Source organism: Giraffa tippelskirchi, chromosome 12 (genome assembly GCF_054371585.1).
Source record: "Giraffa tippelskirchi isolate mGirTip1 chromosome 12, T2T-mGirTip1v1.2.pri, whole genome shotgun sequence".
Classification (NCBI taxonomy): domain Eukaryota; kingdom Metazoa; phylum Chordata; class Mammalia; order Artiodactyla; family Giraffidae; genus Giraffa; species Giraffa tippelskirchi.
The window spans coordinates 99,327,565-99,345,026 of NC_137286.1; the positions used below are offsets into that span (position 1 = coordinate 99,327,565).

Sequence of the window (17,462 nt, forward strand, 5' to 3'; positions counted from 1 at the left end):
TCACTTCAAATACTATTTCTGTTTCATATTCTCTCTCCTATCTTACTATAGTTCTAATTACACTCTCTAATATACAAATTTTATTTTTACTGTAATTCAACTGTCTGACATACTTTTTGTATAGACACAAAAATTGTCTCAATAGGCTTCACAAATACTGCATTTTTCTACAAATTGAAGGTTCATGTCAAGTATCTATCAGTGTTATTTTTCCAACAGCATTTGCTCACTTCATATCTCTGTCACATTTTTGTAATTCTTGCAGTATTCCAAATGACTTCACTATTATACATTTGTTATGGTAATAAGTGACTAGAGATCTTTAATGGTACTATTGTAAATGTCTTGAGGTGCCATGAATCACACCCATTAACACAATGAACTTAATCAGTAAACATGTATGTTCTGACCGCTCTATGGACTGGCCTTCTCCCCATCTCTCCCCCTCTCCTCAGGTCGCCCTATTCCCTAAGATACAGCAACATGGAGGTTGGGAAAATTAGCAAACCTATCATGGATTGTACATGTTCAAGTGAAAGGAAGCACTGCATATCTCTCAATTTCATATCAAAAGCTAGAAATGATAGAGCCTAGTGATAAAGGCATGTCAAAAGCTACTACTGGCTGAAAGTTAAACCACTTGGGCCAAGTTGTAAATGTGAAGGATAAGTTATTGAAGGAAATTAAAAGTGCTACTCCAGTGAAAATGTGAATGACAAGAAAGCAAAACACACTTACTGCTGATATGGAGAAAGTTTAATGAACTGGAGGGGAGATCAAACCCACCCAACATTCCCTTAAGCCAAAGCCTGATCCAGAGCAAGGCTGTAACTCTCTTCAATTCTGTGAAGACTGAGAGAGCTAAGGAGCCTCCAAAAGGAAAATCTGAGGCTAGCAGAGGTTGGTTCATAATGCTTAAGAAGTCATCTCTATGACACATAAGTACAAGGTGGAGCAGCAAGTACTGATGCAGAAGTTGCAGCAAGTTATCCAGAGCATCTAGCTTAGATCATTAATTAAGGTGGCTATGCCACACAGACTTTCAACACAGAAAACAATCTTCTATTGGAAGAAGATGCATTCTAGGAGAGAAGTCAATGCTTGCCTCAAAGCATCATAGAACAGGCATACTCTTGTTAGGGGCTAACACAGCTGGTAACTTTAATCTGAAACCAATGCTCATTTACCATTCTGAAAATCCTAGTTTTACAGTATTCTTTCTTACACATATGTATATCTAAAAATACACAAACACATGCATACAACTCCACATGACTGTAGGGGTCAATTCTCCAAGACACCCAAACATACCCTGCCCCAAATATTCACACAATGGAGACAGAAAATCACTATTTTTTTCCCCAGTGTTTTCCCTCAGGGATCTTTTAATTCTCTAATATATGTATGAAATGCAACAACTACTATCATGACAACCATACTGCAAACTAACCTGTCAATCTTCACATTTAAAAAAAAATAGATGTCCTTACAAAACTTACATTCCTATAAAGTTGAAATAGACAGAATCCGGTGATACCTTACATTTATCAAGGAAAGCATTCCAGGTCATAGCTCTGTGCTCAACTAAAGAGATGTTTCAATGTTGTTTCACTTATAATGAAGATGCAGCATGGTAAAAAGACAGGAAAAGCTAAAAACAAATCAACCAAGCTGAAGTACTATTTACATCATTCCACTTCTCTCTTTGTTGCATAAAATTTTAGAAGATGGCATTATGAAGAATATACATCTAGAAAACATAAATTACCCGATCATTCATCAGAAGATCCTTCACAATGAAAGTAGCTACCAAAGACTTCAAAGGAGCAGCAAACTGATCTGGTGCAAGGAGAGCAATGTGACCAATAGTCACCAGTGGTGTGATGAGATGCTCCAGGTTGCTTGGATCTAGGCTCTTATGCAGAGGCTGAAAGTGAGGAAAGGAAAATAATTAACTCCATAAACATGCAAACAAACTGTTCACATGTCTCATCTACAAATGCTAAAAACCACACAAGTTCCAATACATGGTATAAGCAGTGGTTCAAGCTCACATTTAGCTTTTACTGACAACCTTTATTGACTAGAAGGCATCATATTTAAGTATTTTCAGTTTTTCCCAAATTATACTTTAGAGGTAGGTAAAGAAACATTTCAATATGAAGAATCATGTATCATATATTTTATGATTACATACATAAATATGTCAGCGACTGCTGAAAGTTGCTCAGTCGTGCACAACTCTTTGCTGCTGCATGGACTGTAGCCCATGAGGTTCCTCTGTCCATGGAATTCTCCAGGCAAGAAACTGGAGTTGGTAGCCATTTCGGCTCACCAATACCTACTTCTATTCTATTTTGGGGGGATAAGGATGCTTGTATGTGCAGTCAGAAGATCTGGTTACCAGAATGGGGATGAAAGTAAGGTATGCCATGCCTGCACTGAGGCATACATGAACAGTGTTATCTTCTCCACATTCTCTCTCTCTTTACTCACTGCTGGCTTAATACAAAGGATCCAATGGGACTCAAGGAGAAAAAGTCAAAGTGAAAGAAAGTGAAGTCACTCAGTTGTGTCTGACTCTTTGCGACCCCATAGACTGTAGTCCACCAGGCTCCTCTGCCCATGGAATTTTCCAGGCAGGAGTACTGGAGTGGATTGCCATTTCCTTCTCCAGGGGATCTTCCTGACCCAGGGATAGAACCCAGGTCTCCCACATTGCAGGCAGATGCTTTACCGTCTGAGCCACCAGGAAAGAGAAGCCACTAGTCAAAAAGGATCTGCGTGGCTAACATACTGATTAGAATGCAATCAAAACACCCAAATGGACTTTTATCATGAGCAAGAAATAAGCTTTCATTATGGATAGTTACAAGTGTTTTTGTGGATTTTTATAGTATCAAATATTAAGTACCATAACTAATAAAACTATTTTATTACTCTTATAGTAAAACAAAAATATTATTTTAATATTCATTTTGCTATAACAAAAGAAGGAGATTGCTTATTTACTCACATAAGTTGATACCTAAAATATATTGTTCAATTTTTAAAATAAGATAATCAGAAGAGTGGCTATAGTACACTATCACTGGCATAAGGAGAGGGGGAAGGGCCAAAATATGTGTTTTGTGTATTTATACAACTTGTAAAATAATAAAGTATGTCCCCAAAAGTACATTAGAAACTGGTAACACTGGCTGCCTCTGAGAAAAGAAACTGGGTGGGTGGGGAAACGGGGTTGAGATAAAGGTGTAGGTATCCTCCTATACTGAACACCAAGCATTCTAGGCTGGAAAAAACAACACGAAACTGTTCTTTTCCAACACACTGGGGCAATATGAAAAGCTTCATTTAGTCAAAGGTATATTTAAATGAGTACTTCTTGCTGTTATCGATGACTTCCCGCAATACCTACATTGCACATCTAAGTGATAACTTGTTTACATTAGAAACAGATAACTGATAGTGTACTTTTTTCCAATTCATTTATTATATTGTGTGACAATTTTCCACAATAAGATATTAAAATCATTTCTGAAAAACCAAAATTAATGATCAGTCTCTGGATTAACCGGAGAAGGCAATGGCAACCCACTCCAGTACTCTTGTACTCCAGTACTCTGGAAAATCCCATGGACAAAGGAGCCTGGTAGGCTGCAGTCCATGGGGTTGTTAAGAGTCGGACACGACTGAGCAACTTCACTTTCCCTTTTCACTTTCATGCATTGGAGAAGGAAATGGCAACCCACTCCAGTGTTCTTGCCTGGAGAATCCCAGGGACGGGGGAGCCCGGTGGGCTGCCGTCTATGAGGTCGCACAGAGTCGGACACAACTGAAGCAATTTAGCAGCAGCAGCTCTGGATTAACAGTAATCTGATAAAGGTTAGATTTATTAGGTCTATGAAACCTTTTCTCAGAAAGCCAGCCAATCTTCTATGTTATAGGAGGATTACCAGGTAGGTTCTTGTAAAGATGAAGTAACAGATATTAAAATTAAAAGTAACCAATAAAGTCAAGCTATTATCAGCATTTTCCTCCTCCTCATCATTGGAAGGAACAAAAAGATTATTCAAGAAAAAAAAAAAGCTTTCTAGAAATCAACAAGAGTCCACTGAAGTCATCCTCTTATTAAAAATTAAAAACTATAGAAAATACCTCAACCTCAATTTTTAAATTATATCATGATTGAGTATCTATAGCAAAGATGCTATTTAATAGGTACAGAAAACTTTTCTTCTTCCTTTACTCTGCCTTTAATATAATACATGAAAATGACAAAATTAGCATAAATACTTCTAAAATAGACAACAAGTCTGTATATTTATGGTGGGTTAGTTTCAGCATAATTTCCAAATTGCTTTGACTTCATTCAAGGCTCCTTGACTAAAACTACAAGATTTGGATAAATTTTCTGTTTAGCTTCTATTTGCAATAAGAAGGCTAAACCTAGACCCTGGTTATAATAGCTTATAGTGAAATTGCCAGGCTTAGAAAGGGTACTGGTAATTCAAAGTACAGAAAAAATAAAATACATGCTGAAAAGACAGTCAGTAGGTATTTGGTCCTGTCCCAATACACCCAATAAGACATTTAGTCTACACGCAAAGGTCCTTGATATTTGTTCATATTTGGTCCTGCCCAAAACATCCCAAGAGACACGTGGACCACACCAAAAGGTCCTTGATATTTGGTCCTGTCCAAAACCATCTGGCATGGACCTAAACTGCCATGGGCGTTCTGGAGAGCACCAACTAATAAGGATCTTTGGGTGTGGATCACATGCCCTGCAAAGGAAAAGGCGCATTTTAATCTAATATGAAATTAGGTCAGTTATTAAAGTACAAATCTATTTAACCTTAATTATAAATTAGTCTTCATGTATAAAACCCCACACACTTCAGTAGTATTTCATATATAGAAATCTAACTTCCAAAATCTGAAAACTGATAGAATAATCACCTACTCACCTACTATGAGTAACTATGATTTTATATGTAATTACTTACTAATGAAAAAAGTTTCCTAATACTAAATGTATAAAGTAACGTCAAAACCATTACACAACTGCTTGATTTCTAAATGAGCTAGTATTAAAAAGCTGAATCATCAGATATTTTCAAATTTTAACCAATCATTAATATTGATTATATTGATTCAAATTTGGAAATTACAAAATGATACATCTCCAAATGTGAACATTCCATAAACTCATTCTTATTTTTTTAACAAAATCATGAAACAAAAAAATTTTTTCTTTTTACCTCAAATATCTGTGCAAACTGGGTTTCTTTACTAGAAAATATCGCATGGATACAATGAATAGCATATTTGGCTTGACGGGGGGGTCCTTTTTTAGATTTGTGATGTAAAACAGGAAGCAAAGCTCTACAAAAAAAAATTTACAAACAAACAATAAACCAGAAAAATCATTATGACTTCCACTAGATACTTTAATGCTTGTACTTTTAAAGTAATGTTTTGTCTAAGAACAAAAGAAACAAAAGTCACAGCATCTACTCATTCATTTTAAATCACCTATAATTTTATTTATAAACATCTATATTAAAATATAATACAAATACAAATAATTTTTTCTTATTTATTATTTATAAATACAAACAAGAATGGTAACCAATTTCTTCTTTTTAATGTCATTTCCATTAGCCTTTTCTATTTTATTATCATTGTTACCACTTTAGCTAAGCTTCTGCTACCTTACACATAAGACCACCATAATGGGACTTAAATTGCTCCTTTCTCAAGTCTCTTCCTCTTCCAATTCATCTTTTAATCTGTCCCCAAACTATCTATATGAGGGGAAATTTGATCACTTAACCAATACAAATAAGGTACTTGCTATAATGCCAGGCACTATTTAAAGTCCCAAATTGGTGCCTTCATTCTACCAGCATATTAGGGATAAGACAAATGGTAACACATTAAGTTAGCAAAACATCTGTTATGTTAAATTGTGTTAACTCCTATAAAGCAGGGGAAAAAAAGAAGAAAAAGAGGACAGCAATGGGGAACAGGCTTAAGTTTGTGACAGTGTTACAATGTTACATATGGTGCCTACAGAAGATCACTCTAGTAAAGCAACATTTGAGCAGAGTTCTCAAAGAGGGAATGGTCATCTAGCTACGGCAAGAACATTCATGTATCATATCACTTCATTATATAAAAACTTAAAGTCCTGAATAAGGCAGGATCTCTTAGTTTAACTATTATGTATGTATTTCACAGTGGAAGTAACTTCTGAATTCTTTGCCTTGCCCAACTCAGTGCGCCAGTTTAAAAAACAATTAGAGATGAAATAATTCATTATAATAATAGCAGTCACAGCAAAGGTAACAGCAAAATATACTAAAAAGACAAGTGACCAATTGAAGGGAAATTTTGTTATTTCTTGTTACAGAGAAATGGTAAATATCCCTAAAGTGTAAACACCTACAAACAGATAATGAAAATACCAATAGTATCACAGAAAAATGGGTTGGACGTAACAGTAGAAAGCTCTTCAAAACCACCGAAAGTTCTTCAGTACCACCAAACCAGTTTTACAACAAATGTTAAAGGGACTTATATAGTCAAGAAATACAAGAGAAAAAAAAGATCTACAAAACCAACCCCAAACAATTAAGAAAATGGCAATAAGAACATATGTATCATAATTACTTTAAATGTAAATGGATTAAATGCTCCAACCAAAAGACACAGACTGGCTGAATGGATACAAAAACAAGACTCATATATATGCTGTCTACAAGAGAAACCCACTTTAGATCTCAAGACACATATAGACTGAAAGTGAGAGGATAGAAAAATATATTCCATGCAAACAGGAAGCAAAAGAAAGCTGGAGTAGCAATCCTCATATCAGACAAAACAGACCTTAAAATAAAGAATTTTACAAGAGATAAGGAAGGACACTACATAATGATCAAGAGATCAATCCAAAAGGAAGACATAACAGTTGTAAATATCTATGCACCCAACATAGAAGCACGTCAATACATAAGACAAACACTAAGAGACATAAAAGGAGAAATTGACAGTAACACAATAATAGCTGGAGACTTTAACACTCCACTCACACCAATGGACAGAGCATCAAGACAGAAAACTAATTAGGAAACACAAGTCTTAAATGAACTAATAAGGAAACACAAGTCTTAAATGACACATTAGATGCTGCTGCTGCTGATGCTGCTAAGTCGCGTCAGTTGTGTCCGACTCTGTGCGACCCCACAGACGGCAGCCCACCAGGCTCCCCCGTCTCTGGGATTCTCCAGGCAAGAGTACTGGAGTGGGTTGCCATTTCCTTCTCCAGGGCATGAAAGTGAAAAGTGAAAGTGGAGTCGCTCAGTCGTGTCCGACTCAGTGACCCCATGGACTGCAGCCCGCCAGCCTCCTCTGTCCATGGGATTTTCCAGGCAAGAGTACTGGAGTGGGGTGCCATTGCCTTCTCCACACATTAGATGAGATAGATCTTACTGATATCTTCAGGACATTTCATTCAAATGCAGAAGAATACACCTTCTTTCTCAAGTGCACATGGAACATTCTCCAGGACAGACCACATCTTGGGTCACAAATCAAAACTCAGTAAATTTACGAAAACTGAAATCGTATCAAGCATCTACTCTGATCACAACACTATGAGACTAGGTATCAATTACAGGAAAAAAACTGTAAGAAACATAAACACATGGAGATTAAACAACATGTTTCTAAATAAGCAACAGATTACTGAAGAAATCAAAAGGGAAATGAAGAAATTTCTAGAAACAAATGACAATGAAATCACAACAATACAAAACCTATGGAATGCAGCAAAAGCAGTTCTAAGAGGAAGTTTACAGCAATACAATCCTACCTCAAGAAACAAGAAAAACATCCAATACGCAACCGAACTTTACACCTAAAACAACTGGAAAAACAACAACAACAAAAAAAAAACCCCAAAATTAGCAGAAGGAAAGAAATCATAAAGATCAGAGTGGAAATAAATGAAAAAGAAATAAAAGAAACAATACTACAGATTAATAACACTAAAAGTTGGTTTTGGAGAAGATGAACAAAATTGACAAACCTTTAGCCACACTCAAGAGAAAAAGAGAAGAATCAAATCAACAAAATTAGAAATGAAAAATGAGAGGTTACAACAAACAATGCAGAAATACAAAGGATGATAAGAGACTACTATGAACAATTATATGGCAATAAAATGGATAAACTGAAAGAAATAGATTCTTAGAAAAGTTCAATCTTCCAAGACTGAGCCAGGAAGCAATCAAAATCATGAACAACCCAAACAGAAGCACTGAAATTGAAGCTATGATAGAAAATCTCCCAAAAATCAAAAGCTCAGAACCAGATGGCTTCACAGGAGAATTCTATCAAACACTTAGAGAAGAGCTAATACCTATCCTTCTAAAACTCTTTCAAAAAATTTAGAGGAAGGAACACTTCCAAACTCATTCTACAAGGCCACCATCACCCCAATACCAAAACCAGACATAGAAAACACACATAAAAAAAATCTACAGGCCAGTATCACTGATGAACTTACATGCAAAAATCTTCAACAAAATTTTAGCAAACAGAATTCAGCAACACATCAAAAAGCTCATACACAATGATCAAGTTGGGTTTATGCCAGGAATGCAAGAGTTCTTCAATATATGCAAATCAATGTGATAAACCATATTAACAAATTAAAAGATAAAAACCATATGATAATCTCAACAGATGCAGAAAAAGCCTTTGACAAAATTCAGCACCCATTTATGATTAAAACTTCAAAAAATGGGCATAGAAGGAACCTACCTCAACATAGTAAAGGCCATATATGATAAGCCTACAGCAAACATTATTCTCAACGGTGAGAAACTGAAAGCATTCCCCCTAACATTGGGAACAAGACAAGGGTGTCCACTTCCAGTTTCACCACTATTACTCAACATAGTTCTGGAAGTCCCAGCTACAGAAGAAAAAGAAATAAAAGGAATGCAGATTGGAAAAGAAGTAAAGCTCTCGCTGTTTGCAGATGACATAATACCGTACAAAGAAAACCCTAAAGGTAATATCAGAAAATTACTAGAGCTAATCAGTGAATTTAGCAAAGTTGCAGGATACAAAATCAATACACAGAAAACACTTGCATTTCTACATACTAACAATGAAAAATCAGAAAGAGAATTTAAGGAATCAATCCTATTCACCACTGCAACAAAAAGAATTAAAAGACCTAAACGTAAGACAAGAAGCTATAAAACTCTTATAGGGAAAACATAGGCAGAACACTTGATGACATAAATCAAAGCAAGATCCTCTATGACCCACTTCCTAGAGTAAAGGAAGTAAAACAAAAGTAAACAAGTGGGACCTGATTAAACTTAAAAGCTTTTGCACAGCAAAGGAAACTATAAGCAAAGTGAAAAGATAAGCCTCAGAAGGGGAGAAAATAATAGCAAATGTAACAACTGACGAAGGGTTAATTTCCGAAATATACAAGCAGCTCATACAACTCTATGTCAGAAAAACAAACAAGCCAATCAAAAAGTAGGAAAAAGACCTAAACAGACATTTCTCCAAAGAAGACAAACTAATGGCTAACAAACACATGAAAAGATGCTCAACATCACTCATTATTAGAGAAATGCATATCAAAACTACAATGATATATCACCTCACACGGGTCAGAATGGTCATCATCAAAAAGTCTACAAACAATAATGCTGGAGAGGGTGTGGAGAAAAGGGAACACTCTTGTTGGTGGAAATGTAAATTGATAAAGTCATTGTGGAAGATGGTATGGAAATTGCTTAAAAAACTAGAAATAAAACCACCATATTCCCCATCAATCCCATTTCTAGTTATATTAGCCTGAGGAAATCAAAATTGAAAAAGACACATATATCCCATTGTTCAGTGCAGTATTTACAATAGCTAGAACATGGAAGCAACCTAGATGTCCATCGACAGATGAATGGATAAAGAAGTTGTGGTACATATACACGATGGAATATTACTCAGCCATAAAAAGAAACGCATTTGAGTCAGTTCTGATGAGGTGGATGAACCTAGAGCCTATTACACAGAGTGAAGTGAGCCAGAAAGAGAAAGATAAATACTGTATTCTAACACATATGTACAGAATCTAGATAAATGGTATTGAAGAATTTATTTACAGGGCAGCAATGGAGAAACAGACATAGAGAATAGACTTACGGACATGGGGAGAGGGGAGGAGAGAGTGAGATGCATGGAAAGAGTAACATGGAAACTTACATTATGATATGTAAAATAGATAGCCAACAGGAATTTGCTGTATGGCTCAGGAAACTCAAAGAGGGGCTCTGTATCAACCTAGAGGGGTGGGGTGAGGAGGGAGATGGGAGGGAGGTTCAAAAGGAAGGTGATACATGTATACCTATGGCTGATTCATATTGAGGTTTGACAGAAAACAACAAAATTCTGTAAAGCAATTATCCTTCAATAATAAAATTAAAAAGAAAAAAAATACTGGTTACTAGTACTTTTATTAATTCATTTTATAGATATATAAAATCATCATAGATTAAAAAGTTTTTAAATAAAATCTTAGATTATTAAATAAAGAATCTCTGGCTCATCCAGAATATATGTAAAATCAAGTAAGTAGTCTACATGATTTTTTCTTTTTAAAACTGCTTGCCAGTTACTTATTTAGTCATCTAAGTTTTCCTGACTAATTTCGTTGTTAAAATATTATACTTCTCACTACTATAGGGACAGTACAGGGTTATAAATTTCTCATACACTTAACTTTTAAATCTTCTGATTTTTTTACTCCTATAATATTTTCTAAATGATTATTAGTGGGATATAAAGAGAGCCTTGGATTTCTAGATACTCATTATGGCCATCTTGTTTTTAGTAGTTCTGCAGTTGATTTTCTTGGATTTTTCTCATAGAAATATGGTAACTTTGCTTCCTTTTTCCCAACACCTGCACCTTTTAATTTTATTTTCTTATGTAATTATATTGGCTAATGCTTCCAAAACAATGTTAAATCATGGTGGAGTTAGTATATTTTCTCATCCTGCTCCTGATTTTACTGGGAATGCTTGTGTTTTACCATATGGTGGTAGATACTGGTTTGAGATATTTGGAAAAGGAAACGGCAACCCACTCCAGTACTGTTGCCTGGAAAATTCCATGGATGGAGGAGCCTGGTAGGCTACAGTCCATGGGGTCGCAAAGAGTCAGACAAGACTGAGCGACTTCACTTTCAATGGTTTGAGAAGTATGAAGGCATTAAAATTCTGTTTTACTGGGTTTAACTGTAAGTAGACTGATTTTCTTTTTTATTGGAAGCCCTTTCAGCATCTGTCAAAAAGATCTATTGTGTGGCCTCTCCCTTTTCCTCATTTATATAATGAATTATAACAAGAACATTGGGTTTTCTTCTAATAGTATGCTTTTTGTATTCCTGAAATTAACCAACATTTGGCCATAGTGTATTCTTGCTTTACTATAGTAAATTCTCTTTTTGCATACAATTTTCATCAATATCAATAAAATCTGTCTCAATTTTCTTTTGGAGGGATATCTTTTATCAGGTTTTAGCATTCCTGCTAGTTACCTTTGCTTTATATCTAAATGCCTTCCTTTCCCCCTATGCCTGGAACAATTAAAAAGAATTAGAATTCCTGTGTGGTTTATATATATATGTATATATATAAATTTGAAATACCCCCTTTAACATAACTTTTATTGGCCCTTATTATTATTATTAGAGGGTAATTTTCTGAAATTCTTTTATAATTATAGCCTGTTAGGGTTTTTTTCCCCTTCCTTCTTCCTGATTCAATTTATTTACATCACCCTTAAAAAATTCAGATTTTCAAATCTCTAAAACATAGATATAGCCACATCTAAAACTTAAATACTGAAATTAAAATGGTGAGAAAAGACAATCAGATATGCAAATAAGAAAACAAAAAGTTTGATTCAAGGGCATAAGCAAAAGTGAAAAATGCAAAGGGAAAAAGGCACATGACTTGGTAGAAAGAGTGACCTCACAATAAAAAGGGGATAACACATTTTCTAAATCCTTGAATTCTAAAGAAAATCCTCATTTGCCCATAGCACAACTTAGTTAATTAGGAAAAGCTTTATTTAGTTACATTCATTTTCTGATCAAAACTTCCTAACTGTTGAATCATTAACTGTGGAAATCTTACGTGGTTGAAAAGAAATGTCAGCCCCATTACTGTTCAGTTGTACATGATTTACCTTTTTTTTGTCCCCCTTGATGTTTATGAAATCACTTCCATAATCTCTGAAACTTCAGTAAATTCCATTAAGATATTGAGAGAGCTAATCCTTAGGTAGGTTGATAAGGAGTCCAGGGCCATCAGTGAGGAAGAGGTCTGGAGTCCTTGAGAAGGAGAAAGGGGTCTGGGGCTTTCAAGGAGGAGAAAAGGAGAAACTTTTTCTACACTGCTTTGTCTTCATCAATATAACAATGTATCTTGCTTGAGGATATGTTTGTCCTTCTTAACAGGAACCTCCTGACTATTCTTGTTACCTTGAGATGTGTATGTTATGGGAGTGGGTCTCCTAAGACCTTTCTATTGTTAGTTCTAATCTTGCTAATTTAAGATATATGTTGTGGGAGTGGGCCTGGAAAAAGTATATGAGGCCTTGATAAGACTATTATTGGGGGGGGGGGCACTCTCTGTCCCTCTTCTGATGAATATGTCAGAAGCTTTCTCTGTCCTTTTTCACTTTAATAAAACTCTGCTACACAAAAGCTCCTGAGTGATCAAGTCTGGTCCCTGGTACCGAAGCTGAATCTTCTTTGGAGATCACAAATCTGACACCATTCACAGTAACCTGTCAATACCTTCCTAAAACATGAGTCCTCTTCATTTCCAGATTCATGTTTTCATTCATTCTAAACAAGTTTACTATTATTTTTTTAAATTTTCCACTTTCCATTATACTGTTGTCTTCTCCACAGAAACCAATCATGACTTTTCATCATCTGCAATTCTCTTTAACTGCATTTATTTCTTTGCCCACTATACCCATGTTCTATGCAGTTTCCTTAAGTTCAACAGAAACCTTCCTGATTACATTTTCAATATTGTTTACTCTGCTCCTTGCTCTTTATAATAAATTTCATTCTATAACAGAAATATGTTCCTGCTCCTCTTTATCCTTAGTTCTGTCATTTCTCTTTTTACAGTATATTATCTTTGTTCTTTATTTCCCAGAGGTCATTTGCTGCTTAATCTTCTCAGCAGCTTAGAACATCTGTCTAAAATTTTCTTTTATCCAACAAAAATTTCATTCTTCCTAGTATTAATTACCTATCTTTTGAACACTAAAATATCCTCAAAGGATCCGTGTTTGTCTATTTATCTGTATTCGGTTAATTCACCTTTAAATAAGAGAAATTCTCTTTGGCTCTGCCATTTAAACAAAAATATAGATGGTGTCTCCCAGATGACTGAACATTGGACACTTCTTTCAAAAAATTAACATCAGAATTCCCAACTGAAACTACACTTGCTTAATCAGGTGGGTAAGTAGCATGGAGGAGGAAGGTGGGAATAAAGGTAGTGAGTCCTTTATTTCTGTTTAATTTCTCTCCAAGTCTGCTTAAGCTCCTCCAATTGAGAATCAGCTCCACTTGGACTATGACCATATCCTATGCCATAGGGGACCCTCAGTTTTGGCACATCTAACTATTCTCGGGTGAGCCAGATTCCTGAGAGACTTATTGAGAAAGAATGGAACCCATAATTCACCATCATTTTAATTTAGTAGGTCAACACTTATTTTTTTCTTTTCCTGTAAAGTTGGTAATAAAACATCTGATTCACAACTCTAAGCCTTACCTCACCCAAAAGCTTTATGCCTATTAAACCCAGAGAAAAACGGTATGACCACAAAGTCTCTCCTTTAGTTCTACTACAGAAAAATAAGGATCCCTGATTGCATCACCAATACAATGGACACGAACTTGGGCAAACTTTGGGAGATGGTCAGGGACAGGTAATAGCAAACACCCTCTTCCAACAACACAAGAGAAGACTCTACACATGGACATCACCAGATAGTCAATACCGAAATCAGATTGATTATATTCTTCGCAGCCAAAGATGGAGAAGCTTTATACAGTCAGCAAAAACAAGACAGGGAGCTGACTGTGGCTCAGATCATCAACTCCTTATTGCCAAATCCAGACTGAAAATGAAGAAAGTAGGGAAAACCACTAGACCATTCAGGTATGACCTAAGTCAAATCCCTTATGGTTATACACTGGAAGTGAGAAATAGATTTAAGGGACTAGATCTGACCGACAGAGTGCCTGATGAACTATGGATGGAGGTTTGTGACATTGTACAGGAGACAGGGATCAAGACCATCCACAAGAAAAAGAAATGCAAAAAAGCAAAATGGCTGTCTGAGGAAGCCTTACAAATAACTATGAAACGAAAAGAAGCCAAAAGCAAAGGAGAAAAGGAAAGATATATCCATTTGAATACAGAGTTCCAAAGAATACCAAGGAGAGATAAGAAAGCCTTCCTCAGTGATCAGTGCAAAGAAATAGAAGAAAACAATAGAATGGGAAAGACTAGAGATCTCTTCAAGAAAATTAGAGAAACCAAGGGAACATTTTGTGCAAAGATTGGCTCAATAAAGGACAGAAATGGTATGGACCTAACAGAAGCAAAAGATATTAAGAAGAGGTGGCAAGAAAACACGAGACCTTTACAAAAAAGATCTTCACAACCTAGATAATCATTATGGTGTGATCACTCACCTAGAGCCGGACATCCTGGAATGTGAAGTCAAGTGGGCCTTAGGAAGCATTACTATGAACAAAGCTAGTGGAGGTGATGGAATTCCAGTTGAGCTATTTCAAATCCTAAAAGATGATGCTGTGAAAGTGCTGGACTCAATATGCCAGCAAATATGGAAAACTCAGCAGTGGCCACAGGACTGGAAAAGGTCAGTTTCCATTCCAATCCCAAAGAAAGGCAATGCCAAAGAGTGCTCACACTACCACACAATTGCACTCATCTCACACACTAGTAAAATAATGCTCAAAATTCTCCAAGCCAGGCTTCAGCAATACGTGAACCGTGAACTTCCAGATGTTCAAGCTGGTTTTAGAAAAGGCAGAGGAACCAGAGATCAAATTGACAACATCCACTGGATCATCGAAAAAGCAAGAGAGTTCCAGAAAAACATCTATGTCTGCTTTATTGACTACGCCAAAGCCTTTGACTATGTGGATCACCACAAACTGTGGAAAATTCTGAAAGAGATGGGAATACCAGACCACTTGACCTGTCTCTTGAGAAATCTGTATGCAGGTCAGGAAGCAACAGTTAGAACTGGACACAGAACAACAGACTGGTTCCAAATAGGAAAAGGAATACATCAAGGCTGTATATTGTCACCATGCTTATTTAACTTATATGCAGAGTATATCATGAGAAATGCTGGGCTGGATGAAGCACAAGCTAGAATCAAGATTGCCGGAAGAAATTCAATAACCTCAGATATGCAGATGACACCACCCTTATGGCAGAAAGTGAAAAAGAAACTAAAAAGCCTCTTGGTGAAAGTGAAAGAGGAGAGTAAAAAAGTTGCCTAAAGCTCAACATTCGGAAAACTAAGATCATGGCATCCAGTCCCATCACTTCATGGCAAATAGATGGGGAAACAGTGGAAACAGTGCAAACTTTATTTTTTTGCACTCCAAAATCACTGCAGATGGTGACTGCAGCTATGAAATTAAAAGATGCTTGCTCCTTGGAAGAAAAGCTATGACCAACCTAGGCAGCATATTAAAAAGCAGAGACATTTATTTTGCCAACAAAGGTCCATCTAGTCAAAGCTATGGTTTTTCCAGTAGTCATGTATGGATGTGAGAGCTGAACTATAAAGAAAGCTGAGCGCCAAAGAATTGATGTTTTTGAACTGTGGTGTTGAAGAAGACTCTTGACAGTCCCTTGGACTGCAAGGAGATCCAACCCGTCCATCTTAAAGGAGATCAGTCCTGGGTGTTCATTGGAAGGACTGATGTTGAAGCTGAAACTCCAATCCTTTGGCCACCTGATGGGAAGAGCTGACTCATTGGAAAAGACCCTGATGCTGGGAAAGATTGAAGGCAGGAGGAGAAGGGGACAACAGAGGATGAGATGGTTGGATGGCATCACCAACCCAATGGAGATGAGTCTGGGTAAACTCCAGGAAGTGGTGATGGACAGGGCGGTCTGGCATGCTGCAGTCCATGGGGTCACAAAGAGTCAGACACAACTGAGAGACTGAACTGAACTGAGGGACAGGGAGGCCTGGCGTGCTGCAGTCCACGGGGTTGCAAAGAGTCGGACAGGACTGGGTGAGTTAACAACAACATTTCTTTCAAAGCCTGCCCATACCTTAAACTCCTCTCTCTAGATTAGCAAATGCTGCTAAGTCACTTCAGTCGTGTCCGACTCTGTGCGACCCCATAGACGGCAGCTCACCAGGCTCCGCCTTCCCTAGGATTCTCCAGGCAAGAATACTGGAGTGGGTTGCCATTTCCTTCTCCAGTGCATGAAAGGGAAAAGTGAAAGTGAAGTCGCTCAGTCGTGTCCAACTCTTAGCGACCCCATGGACTGTAGCCTACCAGGCTCCTCCATCCATGGGATTTTCCAGGCAAGAGTACTGGAGTGGGGTGCCATTACCTTCTCCGATTAGCAAATGAAAGAACACCTATTATACATCCCCTTATACACCTGATTCACGGATATATTCATCAGTTGCAATGTTCTCATACTCAATTCAGTCTAAGTGGCTTATCTAGCACCAATTCTCTCCAGTTTGTGGTAGCTTCTACTTAAGACACATTTTTCCTTTTAAATAATTTTGGTGAATTCAATGGAAAATAATTTAATAAACATTCATTTAACTCTTATCAGTTTTCCTCAACATCAACTCACCTAATTTAGTAATGTAAAAAATAAAATCCACATACATATTTTATCTTCTAGAAGACATATACCAAGAGTAACCTCATTGAAAACAGTGTGCACCCAGCAGGTATTCAATTATCAGTTGAGCTAATTCTCCTCATGAGAGACACCTGAAATATACTCAGCATATATATACATATATATATATAAAGTAATTTCAAGGACTTCATTTTCATAGTAAAGCTGCGAATGTTTTAAAATGCCCTTTTGTGTGATAACTCAGTTGGTAAAAAATCCGCCAGCAATGCAGGAGACCCTGGTTTGCTTCCTAGGTCAGGAAAATCCGCTGAAGAAGGGATAGGGCTACCCACCCCAGTATTCTTGGGCTTCCCTTGTGGCTCAGCTGGTAAAGAATCTGCCTGTAATGCGGGGGCTTGGGTTGGGAAAATCCCCTGGAGAACATACCCACTCCAGTATTCTGGCCTGGAGAAA

The 17,462-nt window shown here is 36.7% G+C and overlaps 1 protein-coding gene across 9 annotated transcripts in view; it reads right to left on the bottom strand.

Moving 5' to 3' along the window:
• The window catches only part of PDS5B (PDS5 cohesin associated factor B), a 173,471-nt gene that overhangs the window by 48,773 nt on the left and 107,236 nt on the right, over positions 1 to 17,462 (bottom strand). For 8 of the 9 annotated variants that reach the window (XM_081549214.1, XM_081549212.1, XM_081549209.1 and 5 more), the window contains exons 20-21: positions 5,265 to 5,388; positions 1,769 to 1,927 (exon numbers count right to left, since the gene is read on the bottom strand). In XM_081549214.1, the coding sequence (XP_081405340.1) occupies positions 1,769 to 1,927; positions 5,265 to 5,388 (283 nt within the window). Of the gene's footprint in view, positions 1 to 1,768; positions 1,956 to 5,243; positions 5,389 to 17,462 lie in introns of all 9 variants that reach the window. The other variant, XR_014071060.1, reaches the window with a different exon arrangement.